The sequence below is a fragment of the Cavia porcellus genome, unplaced genomic scaffold (genome assembly GCF_034190915.1).
Source record: "Cavia porcellus strain 051 isolate PalLab524CR breed Dunkin Hartley unplaced genomic scaffold, mCavPor4.1 scaffold_2, whole genome shotgun sequence".
In the NCBI taxonomy this organism is placed as follows: domain Eukaryota; kingdom Metazoa; phylum Chordata; class Mammalia; order Rodentia; family Caviidae; genus Cavia; species Cavia porcellus.
The window spans coordinates 55,521,658-55,546,265 of NW_026947485.1; the positions used below are offsets into that span (position 1 = coordinate 55,521,658).

The 24,608-nt window shown below is 34.8% G+C and overlaps 1 protein-coding gene across 1 annotated transcript in view; it reads left to right on the forward strand.

Annotated features, from left to right (window-relative positions):
* Positions 1–24,608, forward strand: part of Thsd7a (thrombospondin type 1 domain containing 7A) — a 371,111-nt gene that overhangs the window by 221,712 nt on the left and 124,791 nt on the right. Inside the window, exons 5-6 of the mRNA XM_063242093.1 lie at positions 16,214–16,369; positions 17,625–17,837. Of these exons, the coding sequence (XP_063098163.1) occupies positions 16,214–16,369; positions 17,625–17,837 (369 nt within the window). The remainder of the gene's footprint in view (positions 1–16,213; positions 16,370–17,624; positions 17,838–24,608) is intronic.

Here is a 24,608-nt window from a genome sequence, read left to right on the forward strand (position 1 = left end):
TTCAAGAATTAATATTTATATTGTCATTCTATGTATTTGTTATACCTTTTTACAATTTTACATTTTCTATACTCAGTGAAGTTTCAGTGTCTGAGTCTATGCTGCTTCTAGAGAAGGACAGGTGTTTTCTTTCTCTTGCTGTTTCTCTATTTCTTATTTATTTTAAACTCTATCCAGTGTCTCAAGTACACAAATGAATCCTCTTATTTTAAATAACAAAGATTTTTAATCACCTTTCTTCCACCCAAAGTCTATACTCCTTGCAATTTACCATTTGGTTATATGAGTCTGTTCTTAAAAATTGCTTCCTGAATATTCATGAAAATTTTAGGATTTTAAAAGAGCACATACTGTTTTCCCTCTCCACTGAACTTCTGTAACATGATTCATTATTCTTGGTAGAGGTCTGAGCACATCTGACAATGGTATCATTTGGAAATATCCTTAAGAATGACAGAGATGTTGTTTCAGTAAGAGACCTGGCATGTAAATTTATAGTGTTTCATTTTGGAATAACCTGTCTGTCTCACTAGCTTTATTCTTTTCTTCCTTTATTTTTCTTTCTTCTGAAAGGCTTAATGGGAAAACACATCAGGCTTAGCATAAGGCAAATAAACACCAAATGAATATTAATTACTTTTGTTTATATGATTGGTTTTTTTTCTTAAACTTAGATAAAAGGAATTTTTAAAAACAATTTTATTTCAGGTCTTCTAGTCAAACTAGTTGAGAAATATAATGGAAGAGATGTAATGGATGGAAAATTCTTTATATTGTGTATTAAAATTCTGTCACATACTTCTGCCATGTATGAAATTACTTCTTTCTTGGAAAAGGTAGACCTTTTCCAAAGCTTTATTTGTGTTATTATAGAAGAAAATAAATATGATCCATTATACTTCTGTAATTCTAAGAGCCAAAATAATTGCAAATTCCTTTGTAATTCAGAATGCTTCAGAAGTTTAAGCAGTACCACATTGCACAGTATTCTGAAATAAAAGCTTAAAATAACCGTGAGTTATTTAGTTACTCTACAAAGGACATTCTCACCATTGCTGAACCTCATAATACCACGCTCGTCCATCTGTCCTTTAAACAGTTTCTCTGAAAATCTGATCCCACTGGAGTAGGTATACCATTATGCCTAAAGAAACTCTCTCATTGTTACTAGAATAATAACAAATGATACAAAAAAAGTTTTTATAAAGTGTCTGATATATCTTCAGATAGATGTGGTTGAAACACCTTGTATCAAGTAAGTTCTTACTCAAGTAGGAATTTCAGAAATATTTTGAAATTAAAGTCATGTGAAGTTTCACTAAGAAAGCTGTTACTGCCCTCTAGAAGTCTATAGCAAGGTGGTAAGCAGTGGTTTCCAACTTATGCATGACCTAACGGATGATTACAGAGCAAGTTTTCCAAACACGTGATCAGTAAGTGACAAAACACAGATGCAAAACCTATTGTTTAGCTCTAAAACCTAACCTCCATTGTCCTGTGAATTTGCTTCAAAGTAAATTCAATAGGTATACTGACATTGCACAGACTTATCAAAGTTATCAAAAGTGCAATATCTGAATTCTGTTACAGAATAAACCAACAAAATGGTGTAGAAATCTGATTCTTATAACAGATAATTATAGAAAAGTTAACCTAATTTAAACCCGAACCAACTCAGTAAGTTTGTTCTCTGACACGACATGATTAAATCAAGTCCATGGTAACTTGAGCAAGTGTTATGTTGGCATTTTGTAATTCCAGAACTGTCAATTACTGGTATATGTCTCAGATGTCTCAAATGAGAGAGTTACCTTTGACATACTGTACAGAGTCAGTTGGCCTGAACAGCTCTTCATCTCAGAATTTATGATATCAGAATCAAACCAACAGCTAATAACTATGAACAGTAGTCTTTGTATCCAAGAGGAGAATATGAATGTGTTGTATGTGATGTGCTTTAGATAGGGTAATGATTGTCTTCTGTAAATATAGGTAGATTTCTTCTTAATAGATATCCTTTATGGCAAAAATAGCTTATATTGATGGCTTGAAAAGTGGCTTGAATTCATCAATCTGGTTTGAGCTCAGATAGAAAAGTTTACATTCAATGACAAGATTTTTTAATACTTAGTACACCTTATTTTGTTATATGTAAGTACATACAATCAAGGAAAATAAATGATTTTAGTGATGAGTAAATGATGAATGTAAAGGAAAAATGCTATCCTAGAAAGGCTATCAAATCAATAATTATAATGATACACCTGTACCCTACAGGACATTAACAATATCTTGAAACAGATCACAAGTTCTAACTCTCAGCTTGTAGTGACCATTGCAAAGAGGGATATTGGATTAATTCACAGTGCTCATGAGACAATGTGAAATGGTTATAAAACAGTAATTTCTGGTGGGCTTTCATAAAGAGAACATTGTAAATATGAGTTTCAGTGGCATTGACATCTTTACAATAAAAACTACAATGTATTTTATAAGAAGGTTTTCTCTTTACACAACATTATTCAGTGTTAATACACCATACATATGAAAATGTGATTCAATAATGGCAAGTATAGGGCATAATTTGATAAAGTACATATTTATAGGTCTCTGCTAAGTAGGATAATCCAGCAGTGGACTTCAGAATGGATAGCTAAATGAATGGCTGTACAGCTCTTCCCTCAGGCAATTTCCTTCTCTGAGATTTGATAGAGGCAGAGAATTTTTTGTATCTATGGTCACAGGAATCTGGAATACAACTATTCTGGTTGTTACTCAGATGCAGTTAAAAGTAGACATTTTCCAGCAACCACCTGGATGAAGATAAAGTTAGCATCCACAAATGAAAATGGAAAGGCTTTGTAAAGATATAAATTTGCATAGAATAATATCCCTCTTGCATATGGAGTTGAATCCTGGCCTGTGGAAATGCAGGTCAAATAAAAGTTCATCTAGGCACAGTTATAGAAAAATTAAAGCACTTTAAATATATTCCATAGCTTATATAATCCACAGCAAAAATACAAAACTAATGTGAGATGCATTATCAGTGATAATGCTGTCTTATGAAAGAAGTTAACTTTCATATATTGTCATCAAGATGAAGCGTACATATGGATCTAAATGAATTAATGTGAAGTGATAATACTAAAGAGAAAGAATACATAAAAGATGATAATTTTTGTATGTGAGGCACTGTTGTGCTTTGTATTTACTTTGTTACTAGGCCTTCCTAGCATGATGATACCATTGCTGTATTATACAATATTGTGGTACAAAAAGGGTAAATAATTTCACCAAGACATACAGGTAGCAAATATCATGACCTGAATTGTGAGTCAAGTAAATCTGGCTTACAGTTTTTAAAATGGTGACACAGATTATAAGGTAATTAATTGTAGAGCAGTTTGGTATTAGACAAAAATACTGCCTCTCTAAACAACATTGATTTTAAAGTATGTACCTTACTCTTAAGTCAAAACTCTGTCTCAGGCCAGTAAGCTAAGGTCGTTCCTTAATGATTGCTTATGTCTTCATTGTCATATTCCATTTTCTGTGGCAGGAAGACATTAATAACTCATTTCTTGAACCTGCATTTACTGAGTGTCTTCTGTGTCCTGGGGACTGTTACAAACGATGAAACTTGAGAAGGTAATAATACAAGCAAAATTCTTCCTGTCAGTGAGCTAATATTTTAATAGAAGTTGACAGGTTATACGCAAATAAACAAAGGAAAAAGTATCAGCTAGCCATTAGCCCCTACTCAAAGGATTAAAACAGGATGATGTGAGGAAGAATGGTTGGGTAACATTGCTTATATTGTTAGGTTTTGTTTGTATTCCCACATTTATATATCTATCTCAGAATTCTCTTTTGAGAGACAAGCACATATTGATTTTTCTATTTGATATCTCTAATCACAACCCTCATGTACACTTGTCTCCCCTTCATGCATTCTTGCAGTAGCAGAACAAATAAGTTTAGAGCACATAATGTCTGTGCAGCACAAACTCCATGTCCCGTTAAATAGATATGTTAAAATGGACTATCTATATTTACGTAGAGAAAAACATCATTAGCAAAATAAATCACGTGTAGTTAGCATTCAGAAAACATTTATTGCAAAATGAATAAATTAATTCATTAGTAAACACCAGTAATCAAAAAGTATGACCACCAAATAATCTTGACTCTGCTAGAGCATCTCTCTGATAGCCAGAGAGATGACAGATCTAAACACACACACACACTCACACAAAGGATAGATAGATAGATCAAACAACTTAGCTAGTAAATATTTCAAGTCATCAAGTCATCAGAAAAGCAAATGAATCAGTGTATCATTTGGCTTCTGCTTCTAACCAGGTCAATATAATTGGAAACATTCGATTAGGAACAACTCTAAAATTTGATGAAATAATCAAAGCAGCTGTTTTTAAGCATTAAAAAAATAAGCAGCAGAAATTTTGATCATAGTTATGAGATGAGTATTTGATTCTCCTGCCACAAAGAAGAGAGAATAAGCATCGTGTAAGATCTTGCTGAGTTTAAATCAGTTAGAAATCTCAGCTCTCTGCAGCTTCAGAGGCTGGAAATTTCTGCACTGAATGGAGAAGGGGAGAATCTAAGAGTGCATGTGTGGTGCTGCATGGGTCCTGCACGTGTTTTGGCATGGACATGCTGAGGCCTGACAACATCCTGTGCCCTGGGGCTGACACCTGAAAGGTGGTGTTTTACATGTGTAGCCCAGCATTGGCAGATGTTAGAGTTCCAGTCTGCTGAGGTGAAGAATATCTGATTAGCACATCGGACCCCCCAAGCAACATGGATTGGAAATATGAACTGCACTGACATAGCCAAGTTCATACCAGGAGAGCAGTCCTAATATAATTCCATATTTGAATCAGTAAGATCTTTGGGTAATTTAACTGTTTATCTGAACATGTTAACACAGTATTACTAACACACTATTATTAATACACAGCGGCATAATCTCAACTTTCTATGAAATGTACTCTTCACAAATATATTAAAATATTACTACATGCACAAAATAGTATAAAAATGGACTATCAAGAAAAAATAATAAAAGAATTCCCTGAAGATATCTAATCATTAGAATTTGTAGACAAGAACTTTAATAAACTATTAACTATACATATAAGGAATTAAAGGAAAAAATTACCATGGAAAGTGAAAAAAGCTAGAATGAGGAGAAAAACAGACATTTTTAAGAATGTGCCAGTCAAAGAATTTACAAAGCCTACAATAAAATAGTTACTGTGCAGATGTTAGAATTGCAGGTTGTAAAGAAAGGCTGTGACTTTTTAGAAAAAAAAAATGATTTAAATTTCTGTGTCTGAGTAGAAGAAAGGGTATTGATCTTGAAAACAGTTCAACAAATAATCAGATTAAAAGAGGAAAACAAGATTGAGGGGAAAGAGTGGATCGCGGGTCAGTGACAAGTGAAATATGACGATACCCAATGTAAGTATTACAGGTATTCTTGTAGGAGCATGATCTGACCAAAAACGTATTTGAAGAAGTCATGGCCAAAATTTTCTGAAATTTGTTGAAAAAAAAATCAGCATACGAACCAGTGATGCTCAGCAAGCCCCAAGCAGGATAAATATAGATAGAGAAACAGAAAAGATAATTGCACTCTAACTGAAAGAACATTTTAAAGATACAGACACATATACTTAAATATAGTTTCAGTATGATTCAGACAATTGAATAAATACAACAAATTAAGGCTGAGATTTTACAGCAACAATGAAAGCTGTGAGGCAATGAAACAAATCTGCTGAAATGCTTGTTTCTGCATCCAGTGAGCGTATTCTTCGTTCTGGAACGTAACAGGCTGACATTGTCAGGAAATGAAAGTGAAGAGAATTTGGTAATAAGCAATCAAAAGTGTAAACTATGAATATGAAATGCCTAGAATCATGCAATCTTGGATTTTGAACTCCTCTGTAAACCAGTTTTCTTTTCTAGAAAGTGTAACATTTGTGCGTTTAAGTGAGAGAATCCATATACTTCAATTAGAACCATGGTAGGTACATGCTGAGGTTTCCCTTAAGTATGAGGTAAAATATAAGGGAAGATACGATTAATGCAGTTGTTATGCATGTACTACAAGTATGTGCCTAGCTACATATACATAAAGACCAATGATTTAGAATACATTATATTCCAGCAAGAAATGTGAGATGTAATTTAGTGATATCTCTGTGGGGGGAAATAAACATTCTCACAGTTACAGCTTAACAGTTTGAAACTAAATAAGTGGAAATGTCAGGTCTATGTTCCCTACACTCTCAGAATAACATTAATTTCATTTTTTGGTGATAGATCAAGGATTTAGAAAACCCCTGCCATCTCTTCATTTCCAGAGAACTATATCCAGTGAAACCAAAACCCGTAGTCTGGAAGAAGAACCAACTTCCTTTCTCATATTTCTCACCTCTCTAATCATTTTGGTGTCAACTGGTCAAACATCAGTCCCAGCAAATGGACATGGCCTCCCAAATGCCCTGCAGCTGAGACGGCTGGGAGCCATTCCCCTGAGCAGAGAAAGATGCTGAGCAAAACCATAGCCATGGGGTCCTCGGAGGCTGCCTTCAAGACTGCACATAGAAATAATCTCAAGATAACACATAACAACCAAGCTACACACGTGTGATACTAGATACCTAGTTTGGGATCCACCTCCACGTTATACCTGGTTTTGGGTCTACCTCCACATTATGTTTCATGCTATATAGTTACTTCCAAGGTGAAATGAGATATTTAAATCATGTCCAGCCATTCCACTTCGCATGGGTCCTGTGAAGTTACAAGGTGACATTCCTTTCTCCACAGTCAGTGGTTTTCTGTGTGTCATACTTCATGGATTTTCAAATCTGTAGCCCTTCCTGTAAGTTGTGATGACATGAAATATTAAAAAGCACAGGCACTCTATTTTTTTAAGTGGCACCTGAATAACCCAGAGATACTTTGGAGATTAACAGGGTCTGCACACTAAGGGAGAACACTCCATTCCGCAAACATTCAAATGTTTTGATTTTCTGTATCTGGGGGGACAACTGAAATATATGAGAATGACAAATTCAAATATGGTAACAATAGGAGATATCAGAAGGAAAGTTTTTAAATATTAAATAATTTTAGCAAAAAGTAATGTAATAATTGTAATAAAATTGTCATTAAAATAAAAAGAAAATTAAAATTTAAAAGATAGTAAAATAACAGGCACAGATTTAAATTATTATGAAAGCTAGAAGTCAACAAAAGCACAAGTGTAAAAGAGAATAGAGCTGAAATTGAAAAGGTAAAATCCATGAAATAAAATATAAAACATGTTTAATAATAGAAATTAACGATCAAAACTCTAAACTATTGAATAATCTATATGGCAAAATTTTAAGAAAAGGAAAACCTAAAGATCCGAGAAAGAAAAGTGGAATGGAATTCAGAGGCCAGAAAACTTGAAATGAACTGATTCAAAATGCCGTTTCACATATAGGAGTAAACTGTGAGCTCAGGTAGAAGAGTCCACAGGAAGTGTTGAATCACTTGAGGTGCTCTTAAACCTTCTGAAGTCCATGACATGCTCTAAAATTTCATCCTAATTAGCATATTTGGAAAAGCAAGCCAGGCATCATTATTTTTAAGGTGCCTCCAGAAGATTCCAGTGTAAAGCAAGGGGAGAATCACTTCTCCACATGAAGTGAAAGTTTGGGAGTGCAGAGAAAAATGAATTTTTTCCTAGAAATGTGGAGTCTTGGACCCCAGAGGATTCTTCCTTCTTATTTTACAAGTTAAGACTGGAGACATCTAAAACCAAACATAACCAGAGCTAGTTCTTATGTATGTATACGGACAGTAATTTTAGGAAACTTTCAGGGCTTTACCTGATTTAAAAAAAATTTTTTTAAAAACAAAAAACATACAGAATTTCAAAACAATAATGAGAAAATAACACTGGTTAATATATTGCATATTGTTATTTTAAAAGCAGTTGCCCAGATAATTATATAAGAAATTGATCAAACAATGTAAGCACAAATCATTCTTTTTAATCAACTAATAGAGATTAGTAGCATAGCTATTACGTATAAAATAGCTATGCCATATATATATATATATATATATATATATATATATATATATACACACACACACACACACACACACAGAGGGGCATCCCTCTCTGATCTAGAACGTGCTTGGCATTTTCTACTAAGCTAACATTTAATTTAATTCCACAGTTTTTGGAGGTATCATGTTTCAGTTGCTGTTCTCAAAATTATATTTCTCAATGGATAGTCCCAACAGTGCTGCATCTAGGTCATTTGAAGTGTGTGTTAAAAGTCTATATTGTTAGACTTGCTAAGGGTTTCCGTCAAATGTAGTGAATCAGAATTTTAGAGCATGATACTCATGAATCTGCCTCCTTAAAACATTCTCTTCCTTCCAGTAATTGTGCATACACTGATAAATTGAAAAGTCACTGTTGTAAAGTTGAGTGTCCATCATGAAATCCATGATTATGCTCCACAGACACAGAAACCCATTATTTTGTCCATCCTCAAAATCTTCAATTCCACATAATGACATTTGCCAGTGATACTGTCTTAGCAACATTGGAACTGTAATGTTGGTTTTTAGAAAACACATGCTAGGATTTAAATAACCCCAAGTTTTTACTGGTATTTTTCAAAGAATCTCAACATGAATTTGATTGAGTTTTAACCATGAGTGGAGTGAAAGTTGAGGAACCTAGAAAAATTAGCACAATTTGTTTAAATGTCATACTCAGCATTTTAACATAGACCTGGAAATTTAGCCAGTAGCTACTATAAGGTGAATTAATTTAGGTGGAATTTTAGGTGGAAGGCAGGAGTAAAGGCACAGGAAAGAGGAAATGGGGGATTTGCTGTCTATGGAAAGCCTCTGATTGCCTGAAAAGCAGCAAAAAAGAGCATTCATTGCAGACCAGGGAGTTGAGAGGACGGAGATACAACATAATGAAAGCCAGGAATTAAAAGCAGGCTGCTTGGACCAAAGTCTTTGGAGCAATTGTTGATTATTCTTTTACCCCCTCAATAATTCCTCAGATACTCTCCTGGCTGTATCCTCACTCCTTATCCAGCCACTTCACCTCCACTGTTCACCTCTGGCTGGGGCCACTGTGCATTGCCCTGATTTTTGAGAAAGCCCTCTGATAGGCCTCTCTGCATCCACTCCCCTCCACGCTGCAGAATATCATTTTAACCCACCTCATCTATGGAAATTATTCATAGCCGCACTAGCAGAATTCTACACTTAATCATCTGAATAATTGCATTTGTAGTAGTTTGAGAAGTATGTGGACCTGGTTGCAGATCTTATTTGATTCTTTTTTAGTACTCACTTTAAAATAAATTTGTAATTCTAAATTCGACCTGCTACATTTCTCTGTCATTGTGTTGTAAATGAAATTCATGTTCCAAATTGCTTGTTTTAATTTACAGTATCTATTAACACTTTCTTTCCTAGTTATGGACATTGTAAGTGGGAATTTGAAACAGTAAGAGTGAATTAGAAAGATTTGGTGTGAGTTTTATGTGCACTATTCTACATGTTCTGTTTTAAAACAAAGTCATAAAAATATATTTGCAGTGCTGCAACAGATGGTGCATTCCTGTGATAAGAGTGAGTCCTCATCAAGCTGATTATACGATTTGTGAGCACTAAATCCTAGCAATGATAGACATTGCTTTGAAAGCATATACTTTGACACACCACATTATGAAATGTTCTTTTCTCATGTGAAACATGGGCTGCAAAAGAAATTTCACATGTGCTTCTTCTATATATACTTAAAACAGTAGCTTGGTTCTATTTGACTTGAATCAATACATAAAAGTAGTTATTTTCTAGTCAATGTAGCTTTGCCTCTGGAGTTCTGTCTAGATTCCCTGATGTGACCAATGGAATATACAACTCGGGAAAATGCTGCAAAACTAGAGAAACATTCCTTCAAATGAGGAAGCAATCCATCAAGAGGCTAACCCCTTAGAAGAGTTAATGTCTCCTAAAATGATACTAATACGAGATTGAGAATTAAAGGCATCAACACCAAGAATAATCCACGTGAGATTTCATAGAGTTGGTGAAAGAAGCAGTGCTATGGTTTGATTTCAGTGTCCTCCAGAGACTCCTACATTGAGGACTTGATCCCCCATATTGCAATGTTCTGAGTGGGGCCAGGAGAGATGGCTGGATTATGATTTCCAACTGACCTTATTAAGGAATTAATTCATGGATGACTACATAGCTGATTGGGCTTATTAAGAGGTAGAGTCTAGTTGGAAAAATGGGTCACTGGGGATGTGCCTTTGAAGGGTGTATCCTGTTTCCAGCCCATTCTTCTTTCTCTCTCTTTTTGCTTGTTTTGTTTCCTGGCTACCATGACGTGACAGCTTTGCTCCACCATGCTCTTCCACCATGGTGTCTCTTCCTTGGAGCCAGCTGACCATAGACTGACCCCTCTGTAACTGTGAACTAAAATAAACGTTTCCTCCTTTAAATTGTTTATGTCAAGTATTTTGTCCCAACAATGAAAATGTGACTAATATAGTTTCATAGGGTTCTGACATTCTACCTCAGTGAAGTAAAAGCTGAATACAAATGTAGTTATCAAGCCACCACCCAAATACACACCTGACTCTGTTGATAGCCAGAATTCTGAGAGCAGGCCAGCTACAAGGTGGTGTTAGTCGTTCATATAACAAAACACTTCCTCAGATATTTGACCATATACCTCACGTTACTATTAGTGTCCTTATTCTAGCTCCTTCCTTCCATCTGTCTCTTGAACATCCATAATTGAGTACGTTAATACTAGGATCACAACCAAGGAGCAAAGGAAAAAGAATTCTCTGGGCTTAAAAATCCTTTACTGGAATATTTTGTAAGACTCCTATCTAAATTTATGAAATGTACCCAGGATAACTTTCACTTTATGATAAACCAAAAATAGAGCAAGCCTAGACATCTTTAACCTCAACACAATAGTCAAATAGAAAGATCAAAATATCTGTATAAAAATATCCTAATTCCTAAATTAGTAACCACTAAGAAGAATAGCCTAGCTCTAAAATTGTCTAATGTATGAAAAAAAAAAAAAACAATTTGCAAATATCTGATTTATAACCTCAAAATAATTTGACGATTGTCCAAGTGCAAACACAGGCATGCTCCAAGAAGGAATAATCTGTGATCAAGCAGGATGGACAGGATGAAAATCTGGACCATGCAGTGATTAGCGAACTGGATACTAACGACAGTATTTATGAATTATTATCAGAAAATAAAATATATTATATCTTGGGTCAGAAGAAGAAAGATTAAAAACAAGTTAATCATAGCCAGAAGTAGGTTATAGTGAAGATTATAGCACATTAACTACCAATAGATAATTTTCAATTATTGTTTGAAAAGAATTTTGAGAGTCAGGAGTGGTGACATTTTCCTATAATTGCAGTACTCAGGAGGCTAAGGCAGGAGATTGAAAAGTTCAGGTGCAACCTGAGTGGACGTAGTGAGCTCAAGGCCAGCCTAGACCCACTTCAAAATTAAAATTTAAAAATTAAATATAATTTCAAAATTGGCTAAAAATAAGTGCATAGTCTTTGAAAACAATGTGCTGCATTCTTATCAAATATGTGCTGGGTTTTATGTTTCCATTAAATTAATTAGGGCAAGAAAAAATTTTGTGAATAAAATTCAGCACAAGAAAATCAAAATGTTTTCTGAGAAAACTAATATACATAGAATTGGATTAATTTTCACGATCAAAATTTGCTTTTTGACATCAATTCTTACAAGTGAATTTATAATGACTCTGGCTAAACTGTGTGTGAGTATTGAGTGAACCATCAATGCAACCTTCTTGTAATTGAGACTACTTTGCTTAAATATCCCTAAATCACCACTATGAGCTTATAATAATTAAGAGAAACATCAGTAGCAAATGAACAAAAGTGACCATTCCTACAACTGTGCTTATAATACCCTTTTACCTATAGTGTCCAATACAAGGATGGACTATGTAAAAAGTAAGAGCTTATTTCACCAACTGGAAAAAAATAATGAGCAGAGAAAGCAGAACCATTTGTAAATGATTTTATCTTTGTGTGACTGGAATCTCTTTAGGAATTATGCTCCCTTCTACTTAATAATAATGTACGGTCAATTCCTATACAGAAATTAAGGTTTAAATCCAAGAAAATTTCTTTATTATTGTGAATTAATAATCAAATAAGCTCATTGCAAGAAGTCAAATGCTAATTCAAGAAGAAGCAGATTTTTAAGGACCAAGAACAATAAATACACTATCAAGTGATCTTGAATTCTTAAAATGTTCAACCACTTTGTCAAATGGATAAATGAATATTTAATTTTTATTGCATTTTTCTCAACCTTGAATCCTAATATATCTTTTGAATGAATGCAGAAAAGGCATATCATTATACAAATAAGTCTGAGGCAGATCAAGTATGACATCGCTAACTCAAAATATTTTGAAAATCCAAAGATATATTTTCATTATAAAAAATTTCAAAATATACATATAGTTTAATTCAGGATATCTTAAGGGACAAATCATTTAATTTAAAATATTGTATATTAACATGTTTAAGGATTTAAATTTTTAAATTAAAATATTACAGATTCATTTGCCAGATACGTATCATTCACAGTTCCTGCTCTTACTTTACCAAAACAATAATCAAGTAAATTTTTTACAGCATTACATTGCTCTAAGCAATACAGTATATATTGGTAGAAGATATTTAATAGCTGAGAGACATGGCTTATACTAATTGTTGTAAGATACTAAAGTATGGTAGAAAAATGAAATCCCAACTTACGCTAATTAGCTGTTTGACTTTGCTCAAATTACTTAGTCTCTCTGTGTCTCGGTTTTCTCAGCTCTAAATTTGGGATTGCACTTCCCTTGTTCAGAATGCCTGCACTACCTCATGATTCTCCTCTAAACTTTTTCGTGCACCACTTGTGGATTAAAATAATCAATTCAGTAAACGCAACATGAGTGTCTATTATGGATGTGAGAGTGTCTGGCTGTGACGTCTGTCACCCTATTGACCACCTGGGCTGACTTGGCTGATCTGGCTAGGTGTCCCCTTCCTCGTTCCCACTGCATGTGTGTCCCTTCTGCTGCACTTGGTCAGAGAGGATGACCACCCACAACAGAGGAGGACTGTTTCCTGTTCTGGTCAAGGGTATGGGAATAGCCACACTCACCTATTAAAACCTTGAGACAAACTCGCAATATAAGTGCTTTTTATTGTCAATACAAATGAAAAATATTTGCATTTAACAGTGATTTACTTGGATAGCACATTTGTCCCCCAGTGCTGAGGACTGCACTCAGGACATTTGAGTGCCAGGCCAGCACTCTGCCACTTTGCTGCACCTCAGTTTTTGTCAGACAATTCTTGGTATCTTTTAGAAGAAAGATTCAATTGCTGTCCATAACTACAGCACAAAAATCATATTAATTATTATTAATAGATGATCAGGGTTGATATGTGATTATTTTGATAGCTTCATCATATAACCATGAAAATGTGATTCACATTATGTTTATAACCCCAGTACTTTTATTTTTAATTTACTGTAATTATTTTTGGAAATTTCTTATGACATAAATGCATCTATGTAGGCATTCCGTGTAATTCAGGCCTCGTGATGTATCCTTCCAAAGTCACATGGAGTAGTTGGAAGTACACAGTGAAGATTAGAGAAGCTACCTACTTGATTGGGTATCCAAAAATTACTCTTCCCTAGTTATTTTAGTTGAGACAAGGTACTTAACCTCCATATAACTCCCTCAAGTTATCCTCCCACCCCAAAGCAGGTAATTGAAATAATTGGGTTTTTCAGCAATTAAATAAAAATTTTTAGAAATTAGAACAGTGTGGCATTTCTGAGCATATAGCAAATACTCAGGAGCATCTACTATTAAGTGAATCACATGCACTCCATCTTCAAGTGGAAAAACCTGCCTCTAAAATTTATTTTTATTAATTTTTGCTTTCTGTATTTTTTGACATGTCATTTCCAGCATGCTGGAGCTTTACAAATTATTTTCTACATCAACACTTAAGTATTTTGGCTTCTTTGCATCTTCTGTTTTAGTTTCTAATGACTAGTGAATATGTCTTTTAGATTTTTTATTAAGTCTGATCATGTCTTTCATTAATAATTTGCATTCATTTCTTCTGTCTTATTGTTTTTTCCACTTCTTCTGTTTCTTCCTTTCTTATCCTCATTTGAATTTGTTATACCAATATTTTATTATCATATTGCTTCTTTTGGTTCAAAAGTTTTTAACCTATGTATGTAAAGAGATGACCTTACAATTTTAAGGTGCAGACACAAGAGAGTACAGTCTAAGCACTATGTTTACCTTTTTAAAGATTTGACGATATTTCACTCTAATTATTTTCTAACAACCTACTTATTTGCCCTTTTTTTTCTAAAATTTATTTCTTTCTTCATGTTTTTTGGTTTGTTTGTTTGTTTTGTTACTGGGAATAAAACTCAATCTTCTGCTTACCATACAGTTGCTTATACCAATGTGCTATTTATCTCTGGTTTCACTCCATATACTATTATACTACAACTGTAATGTACTACAAAAACTTCACATCTGATCTTACAGTAATGACAGTCATAAGTCTGACTGTGCCTTCCTAGCCTAAAATAAAGGCCAACATTGTCAGGGCTATGTTCCTTTCTCAGTTGTAGGAATTCACTTTCTTCCAGTAACAAAACTGAGATTATATTATTTTAGAGTTAATTTAGCTGTTGAACAACACTCATAGTTGCTTTACTTTAAAAATAACTTCTTGATCCTTATGTATCAAATTCTGCTTCTAAGTAGCTAAAGAAAATTTTGTTACTGATTATTCTATGTGAAACATTCAAAATATACCAAAGCAAAATTAAAAAAGAAAGTAGCCAGGAAGTAGAAATACAATATTTCTATACTAAAAATATTTAGATTTATATATAAAATAAATTTCTTCAAATGCATACTCTCTAAAATCACAGGCCTGGATTTTCGTTTATAGAAACTGTGACCTTTAACCAACAGAAGGAAGAAACAAGAAGACTTTCTATGTCCACTACTCAAAACTTCTACTTTAAATGACAGTCTAAAGATTCCACAAGTGAAAGTATTGAAAGTGAAAGTTGTTAGGTTTATTTCAGCTGTTTTTGCTATAGACTTTTCTGCCTCTAAGAGACTTTATGATAAGTCATTTCTATGTGAAATATATATCATTGATATCAAGGTTTTTTTTAATATTCAGAAAAAGTGAAACATTTTTGGTAGTTTTTATTATTGGTGTGCCAAGTAGTTTCACTGTTAGAAAGCAATATGATTAATCATTTCAGGCTTTGGCTGATGTTATGATGAACATAGCAATAATCCTTTTAAGCTAGAGTGAATGTACACACTGTTCTCCATACTAAACAAATTAGAGGTGCCCTGTCATTTATTTTCACTGCAGTATAAGGATTAGGGAGCTAAGTACCACTAGGGAAAAAAGAAAAAGAAAAAGAAAATCTTCAGGTTGTTTTTCAAAACACAAATTGTGTCAAGATGAACACTCAATGTAATACCCTTGATCGTATGTCCTTATGTGCACAGAGACCTAGAGGATGCATAAGTAATTAAAATGTGCTTCAACTGCAAATATTTTGTACTTGTAGGTGGGATATCAGGCCAATCAAACTGACCATTTTATCTGCCACAACTTCCTGCTATGTTCAGTTCTCTAAATTAGATTCTACTTTTTTAAAATCTAGCTATGGAATTTTAGAGTTCACCTTAAGGATTATTTTTCTGACTAGGAAAGTTATCTTTAGCATTATTAACAGCATGCATAATCAGTGAGAAAGCTGATAAATAATCTGCAAGTTCAGTTTTATTTTACTGTATTTTATTGTATCTTTCATTCCTTGTACTTCCTCCTTTTATTCTCAGGATGTAGCTCAGAAATGCTGGAAAATATCTTGTTGGTACATCTTAAATAATTTTCTTCTCCCTACTCACAAAAATTATATTATTGGTCACAACATTTACTTATGGTTTAATTCTTAACAGATGCTTGTATTTTTCTCCAAACAGCCTCAAAACCAGTGGACCCCAAATTATGCACTGGTCCTGTACCTAATACTACACAGTTGTGCCAAATTGCCTGTCCGATTGAATGTGAGGTTTCACCTTGGTCAGCATGGGGACCTTGTACTTACGAAAATTGCAATGACCAGCAGGGCAAAAAAGGTATGTAAGAATGATACTCCATATCTAAAATACGCATAGATTTAAAAAGTGCTTTTTGTGTTCCTTGTGATTATTTGTTTGTAATATTTTCCAGGATGACTAAGGAATATAGATTTCAAAAAATGAATAAACCTATCCTGGTGATGGTACCAGAAGATAAAATAGAGGAACACAGGCAAAATGCTTGATAATTTAGATAACATGATAGAGAGGATTTGAGGCACTTTAGTGAAGTGGTTAGGATGAGATGTGATACCAGATCAACATACACTGGAAACTCGACTCTGCTCCTTATTTACTATTATCTATAAAAGTGACATAAAAATATTTGTCACCAAGATTGTCTTTGAAGAATTAATGAGTAAATAAACATAAATAATTCAGGGGCTGACCTACAGCTTGTGTTAATTATCACAACTCTTTTTGTGGCATTGAAGGTAAAAATATTTTTTTAATTTTGTTATTTTTATGATACAAATGATACATCTAAAAGGAGTGGAATAAATGCAATAGTTTATTTTATGGTGGGCATGGTGAACTAGAGTCACATAATCTCTTAATTTTATTTTCTCATTTTGTTTCAAAGGCCAGCTTCTACTAATTCTAATATATCTACTCAGTGTAAATAGATTTATTAATTTTGTTTACACTGTCAGAATGCCAGTACTCTGGCATAATACAGAAGCAGGTAGGAGAACTGTGAATGGTCCACATTTTACCCAGAAGGTTGAGGTTCTGAATTCAGATTTCTAGAGAGCCAAAATTCAACTAAGGCTCAAAAAGACCATTTCTTAGAACCATCCAACTTCTCAGAGATTGCTTTTCCAGATTCAATCATATACCAGTGCTGAAGAATTATAAATCAAGCAATTTAATCTATCTTATCCTACTTCTGATTAATTTGAGATTTTGTTCCTTAAAGATTATTTATATTTCCTATCTCTATCATCTCTATCCCCATCTCCATCTCGGTCTCCATCTTTATCTCCCTTTTCCTCTTTCCATGAAAGATATACGACTTTTTTTTTCCTGTGGAAAGCTAAACCCAATATATTCTTTCCTGTGTTCACTTTTTTATTTGATGAGTGGTTCACAAGCTCAGGTTAAACTGCAATCTGGGGATACATACACTAGTGATTCAAAACAGAAATGGCTTTTGTACCCTCTGCCTTCATCCAGCATTTACCCTGGGTTTCATTCAGCTTTCTGAACTATGTTGTTGACAGGAAATGCTTTCTTTTCCCCAATGACTCAGGCTTCAAACTGAGGAAGCGTCGAATTACCAATGAGCCCACTGGGGGCTCTGGAGGGACAGGAAACTGCCCTCACTTACTGGAAGCCATTCCCTGTGAAGAGCCGTCCTGCTATGACTGGAAGGCAGTGAGGCTTGGGGACTGCGAACCTGATAATGGAAAGGAGTGTGGTCCAGGCACACAGGTCCAAGAGGCTGTGTGCATCAACAGTGATGGTAAGATAGATGCTCTGCCACATTTTATGAAAACGTATTTAACCTTGCAGATACGATTTTAACTTATGGTAATTTTTCTCTCATATTTGGCTCTATTTAGAAATCTATCCATGCTCTGTGTCTGTCTGTGTCTACCTCCATCTACCTCTCTTTCTCCCTGTCCCTCCTGCCTCTCTCTCCCTCCCTCTGTCCCTTGGTGGCCCTGAAGAATTTCCATGAACAGCCATAGGGTGGCTATAAATCTGAAACAGAACAGACAATGTAGAGTAAGAGTAAAGAATGTACTAAATTAAAAACAACAAGGAAATGTGCCCGTTTAAGTGATACTGTCCTTTCAGGAAAAGAAAAGTTGTAAGTGTTGGTTCTTTCCCGCAGCCACAATAATGTTTTAGTATTTTATAACTAATTTTGTGTGATACAATATCCCACTGCTTTTTATCCCTGACATCGACTCTCACATTCTTTCCAGGAGTGCTGCTACAAGTTAGGACAAAACTCCTGATCCTTAGCAATCCCTGAGTCGCATTTAAGAACCATTGGAATCACACCCCAGCCCCATCTCTCTCTGTCTCTCTCTCTCTATCTCTCTCTGTCTCTCTCTCTGTCTCTCTCTGTCTCTCTCTCTGTCTCTCTCTCTGTCTCTCTCTCTGTCTCTCTGTCTCTCTCTCTTTCTCTCTCCCATTCCTCCCCCACTCAGTTTAAAATCTCTTGACAAGTTCATTCCAAGGGTCCTTCTGACTCTCCAATCCTGAGTCTGCACATCAGAGAAGTAGAGCACTAAGCCCTAGGGTCTCATGGTTTGACAGTCTGTGCTGTTTGCAACATATGCAGAACCATCCTGGTGCCCCCTCAGGGCTACTGGAACATCTGGTCACGTCATAAATCCTCCTATCCCATTTTCTTCCAGCAAGCAGAATCATTTCCTCTTGTGACTCAATCACTTTTCAGTAGGAAAGAAAGATGTTCTCTGGGGTAGGAGACTGACAGATACTAGTATTACAGAGACATTAGCCTTTTGACTTTGAAACACACAGCATCTTCTTTGTCCAACGTCTACATGAGCCATGCAGAACTGTGTTAGGTAATATCTGAACCAGTGTAAAATTCAAAGGAGATTATCGTTCCAGAACTCCTCAGATGAATTTAATGTAATCTTCTTTATTGTATAAAGGTATAATTAGCTGTAATACATCTTCTTTTTAGCCTTTCTGTTTTAATCTAAACAGGAAAAAAGGCAAAAGTAACATTCAAAGATTGGTACCAAGGAAGAGAAAACAAAAGAAGCAGTATCTGTTGGGCCTGATGACACACACCTACAATCCCAGCAGTCTGGTAAACTGAGGCACAAGGATCACAAGTTCCAGCCCAACATGGGCAACTTAGCAATTTATTGAGACCCTGTCTCAAAATAAAACAAAAAGGGCTAGAAATGTACTCAGTAGATTCTATCTGAAATACTTCAAACACTTTTTAAAAAGCAATTTTGGTCTCAGATACCAAGTCCTAATATAGATTGGGCAGTATTCTGTATTATATTCTGAATTGCTGAATGAAAAGTAAAGGTCACATTGAACTCCCTTATTAATACTGCATCTTAATCTTTTCCTCAATTCAAATAGTTTTTCATGTTCTTCTAAAGACCCAGAGAAAATCTGGGTCCCAGAAATTACAAAAGATGTATTTGAGTGGCGCAAAAAAGCTAAAACAATATGAAGTAAAAACTTTACCTCAGTGTTATCCAACCAAAATATCACATCTAGGTCCCTGAGTGCAATAATCTTCCCAGATCTTTGTGCAGAATGAATATATTTTATACAAATTAGAAAAGCCAGTTATTTACACAATGGCAAAGACTAATTTTAATTGTGTCAAGTAAAAATTATTTTGTAACACAAATATGTCTGTCTCATGAAACACTAAAAATATGAATAAATATGAATTAGATACATTCAGATGTATTGGAAAATAATATTTGTTATAACCTAAAAATCAAATTGATAGGACAAAACACACATAAGCTGTTTTGTTTTTGTCTCACATACAAAAAGATTGTACAAAGGTAAGAAGTATACAAATGATGCTCAGTTTATGAGTGTTCTTTATTAAGCTATCCCATCCATCATAAAATATATATCCTAACATAAATTAGTTGAAGTAAAATTTAATACCTACCTGGCTTAACTACATTGATGTATAAAATAGTTAAAAATTGTCGTGTAGTGTAAATTCTAGGCTGGGCTCAAAGTTTTATATGACTGAGCTATTACTGTGTGGGTAGAATGAATAAAGCAAAAACTACAGACCTGTAAATATTACTGCGATATTATCATGTGGTCACCTGTAAGTGTTTAGCAGCTGCACCAAATGTTGTTTTGTAATTAAATTTAGCCCAGGGAATTAAAGTTGATTAGTAGCACAGACTCTACCCCCAGGCTTGGGCTGTGGCTATAGATTTTGTTTTATAATTAAGTTAACATTCAACTAGGGACATGAAGAATTAGAGCTTGTGCATCTAGCAAATAGTAAGAGTTTCTTCTCCCACATTTCTCATAAATTTCACAACTTTGTTAATGACCTGAAAGTGTTTAAAGTCTATTTTCATTTTTCTGAAATATTCTTTGTCTTAGCTGTTAGAAATCATTAGGATTCGCTATTGATAGTCATTTTTCCACTTTTCTGAGGAGCAGCTAGGAGGAGTTTTATGTGGATTTTGACTGACAGAGGTGTGGAACAAATTGCTGACAAAAGAAAGATCAAAACACTATTAGAATCTCCAGAAGAGATTAACATTTTCTGTGTAATGGACACTTGAAGATCATCATAAAGCAATTCCAGATCTGTACCACAAGAGAGAGGGGAGTTTCGGAGAGTGTTGTACCTTTGAGAACTCCCCCTCTTTAATGTTCATGGCATTTATGTGTTTTATTTAAAGATCTCAATTTGGTGAACTAAGAGTCTTTTGTTTCCCAATTGGTTGGTCAGAGGCAAAACAAAGGCTCTTAAGCTGGAAATGGGAGAAAAATGTATTGTCCTATTTATTACTTGAGACTGTAAACCAAATACTGTTTCCATATTTTCTTTCCTTTGTTGAAAAGCATCATAAACCACAGTACCCATATTTTCATACTATGGGTTCTATTTCAGATGTTAAGTATTGACATCATTCCAGGTGAATTTCAGAAACTCAACTTTCTTGTCTTGTTTTCCATATTATTTTGCAAAGTGATGAACCTCAGTAGTTTCAAATGTCTGGCCATCCATGCTACCTTTCTTATGTTATTTAACATTAGTAATCATGTAATCAATTGACATGCACAATTCTCTGTCATTCTTGGCCCAGATTTTTATAAAAGCAAAATAATAATGCTTTCCTGAATTACAAATCAGCACAGTTCACCATGATACCGTTGTAAATGGTACAGTAGTGGGAGTGAGGGGGTCACTGGCCAGGGCTTTCAGGATCGATTTGTGCTGTTCTTGAATGGGAACAACTCTGCTACAAAAAGATTGTCAGCAACCCAGAAAATACAAAGGAAGCTTTAGGATTAAGAGCACATTGAAATTAGCATAAGGCAAGATTTTAAAACAGGAATTTTGCTTCAGAAACCGTTTCTCCCTAAAGCACCAGAATACTTTAAGGAAGTACATTCTTTCTGAAACTTTTGCTACTAGTTTCTTCCTTCCAGATTACAGTGAATATCTACATCTGAGTGGAAAAAAAAGGAAGCTGAATACTATTTGTTTCCCAAGTAGTACATGTCATATTTCTTTTGTCTGGTGTGTTCAGTATGAAGTAGGATGTAAGGGTGTATCATTTGAATAGCTTGAGGTGAACAGGGTAATAAACTTCTAAGAATACTGAAAAATTGAACCTCTAACAAAACATAATGTGAAGAGAAACAGGGCAATAAAGTGCGCTATTGTAAGTTATAAAATAAAATTCATATCCAATTTATGATCTGTGAACACTCAATTAATTTCTCCAAGTAAGCTTTTATTTAAAAATAAGAATAGAGTTGGACAGAGGTAGGTTAAAAAAAAAAAAAAAAAGGAACAAATAATCTGGAGCAAGAATGATGACAGACTCAAATGCTCTTGGTTAAGACTAACGTTCTGACTGACTCAGATCCTCCCAGAAGCACAGGTTGATTAAGGAATAGAATCCTGCAGTTTATTAATGCACTCCCAGGAGCCACCAATAGGAGAAGGGGAAATAAAGCTAACTAGACAAGGAGGCATATGCCTTGAGTTCCCAAAACCACCTCCAGTTTCAGTGCTTACAAAGTTCTCACAGGACTCAGCATACAGTTGTTCCCACATCTGTCATTTATAATAATTCTCAAAAGCAAAATACATGGGGCAAAATCCAGAGGAAAACATGCCTAAGAGTCTTCTTTCAGTGAAGTCTTACAAGATGTACCAAATTTCTCCACCAACGAGTTGTGACAGCACATGTAACACGCTGTCCACCAGCAAAGTTCGCCTGATCTGGAAGTCCAGGGTTTATATTAGAGTCAGTTGTGTAGGCTTCTCCTGCCTGGCTCATGCCTCATTCCAGAATCATGAAGGAAGCAGATGTTCAGTTTTATATCACATTGACTCTATGAACACTTTAAGCATGGGAGCCACTCTTCGCATGTAGAGAATAGCAATATTCTACAGAAATTTATGTGCTCAGATGCAAACCAAGGGCCATTCTCATAAGAGAACGTGAGGATAATTTTCTCAGGGCCATGGTGTTAGTTCTTCTCTGCACAGAAATAATCAAATCGGCAGATTTAGTCTCTCTAAGTGCAACATTCAAGAGTGTAAATTAGATCTTAAAAACTGCATTTTTAGAAGTAGAGGAGTTGTTTTTAATATTCTCACACCATTGGCCCACAGCATAATGACAAAGAGAAAGATAGATCCCAGAAACTCCTAGTTCTTTATTTGTGCAACGCTAATGCCTAACGGCAAGCAACAAAGGTGAAAAATGAGTATCTAGTAGCAGAGTCTGAGACTAGTAAAAGGAACCCCAGGAGATCCACTAGTCAGCAGCTAGCACTATCCATTATAGGGGGCGATCCAATGACAATGGGGAAGAACATAAATGTTTAAAGGAACAAATAATCAGGTTATACTGTTTTCTGCATTAGAAAGGACTGCCTGTGAGCACCTGTAGTTTTTCTGTTTAGGATACTATTTTGATAGAACTTTTTATTTGACCAGTATGCTGTACTCTCCAAATTCCCTGCATATAACAATATAAAAGCAGCTGAGTTTTCTGTAGTATAAAATAGGGCAATGTTTAAATCAGTTCTGGAAGCCTAGGGAGAAATGCGAGGAATTTTGGCATAATATAAGAAGACAGAAAAGAGTCTGAAAGTAGTATGAATCCAAAGAAGAAAGATAAAATGTTGAGGAGGGCCACCAATATCTAGAACTATCCTTTGCTATGAAATAGGTGACTCACTCTTGTAGGTTTGTGCAAGATAAAACTAGTGTTTTTGCAGCTATTATAAATAGCATACCATTTTGTCTCAGAGTGTTCAAGTTTGAAAAGCAAGTAATATGATCACCCTACCAATGGCTGATAAATTTTGGAATAGAGGTCTTATGGTTTAAATCTAAAATGTGCCTCCAAACTCTGGTGGGTTTGGAGGATAATTGGCACAGGGGTGCTGATTCCCAGCTGTGTGTACTGTTAGCAGGTGGAGCCTGGTTGCAAGAGGCCAGTATTGAGAGTTGTGACCTGGAAGGTGCTCCTCCCTCGCTGGCTTCTCACTTTGCGCTCTCCTGGCGGCCTTGAGTCAAATGCCCTTTCCTCTGCCATCCTGATTTTGCCTTGGATGGACTGAAACAGTGACTCAAAATAAAGCTGCCCTTTAAATTGTGGGTGATGGATATTTTGGCCCAACTGCAAGAAAGTGACTAAGACAGAAAATAAAAAATTAAATTAAAAGTGTTAGGAAAAAATAAACACTGTGGACAAGCTTGGAAAAAACAGAGAAAGAGTCAGCTTCCACTTACAAGTCTCTGAGCTCCTCCAGTGGAAATAACTATTTTAATTTTAATGTAAAAAAGTAATTTTAGAAGCTAGAAGACCTAAAGACCACCAAGTAGCAGACATTAGACTCTTTGGTTTTGAAAATCTTAAACTATCTGTTTAAAATCCTAAGGTTGAAGGGCATAATCATAAGTACTTTTGCTCCTTTCTATCAGAGGAATACTTTTTGTTATGTTTTATCATAAATGTTATCATTGGTAGACAAGTATAAGAAGGGGCAAAAGATAAAAATCTTAAGTTAAAATCTGTTTAAGTACAGAGCGAAACTTCACCTATTAAATAATATTTGCTTCTACAACTTAGGTGAAAACTCTAAGTTCAGATGAATTCTCTTGTCTAAAGAGTTAGATAGGAACACATTTTCAAATGCATGAGCACGAATTATACAGCCATTACATAGAAAAGCTGACCTTTTAAACACAAGAATGTAATATCTGAATCATTCTCTAATTAAACAGTAAATCAACTAAGAACTTTTCTTTCTGTAGACTGCTATGCCATTTAATGTATTTGGAATATAATTAGGTTGAATATTAAGCTTAAATTGAAGGCCTCTTAGAGGTCTCTTACTTATAGTTAGGATCATCTAGGATCAATTAGGTTGGAGTCTGTGTCCCATAATTGAGTTGAAATTCTCTGTTCAATTTATCATAAAGATGAAAGTCATTATAGCCTTTTAGAAAATTTAATGCAACAAGTTAGTTTTTTTTTTTTTTTTTTTT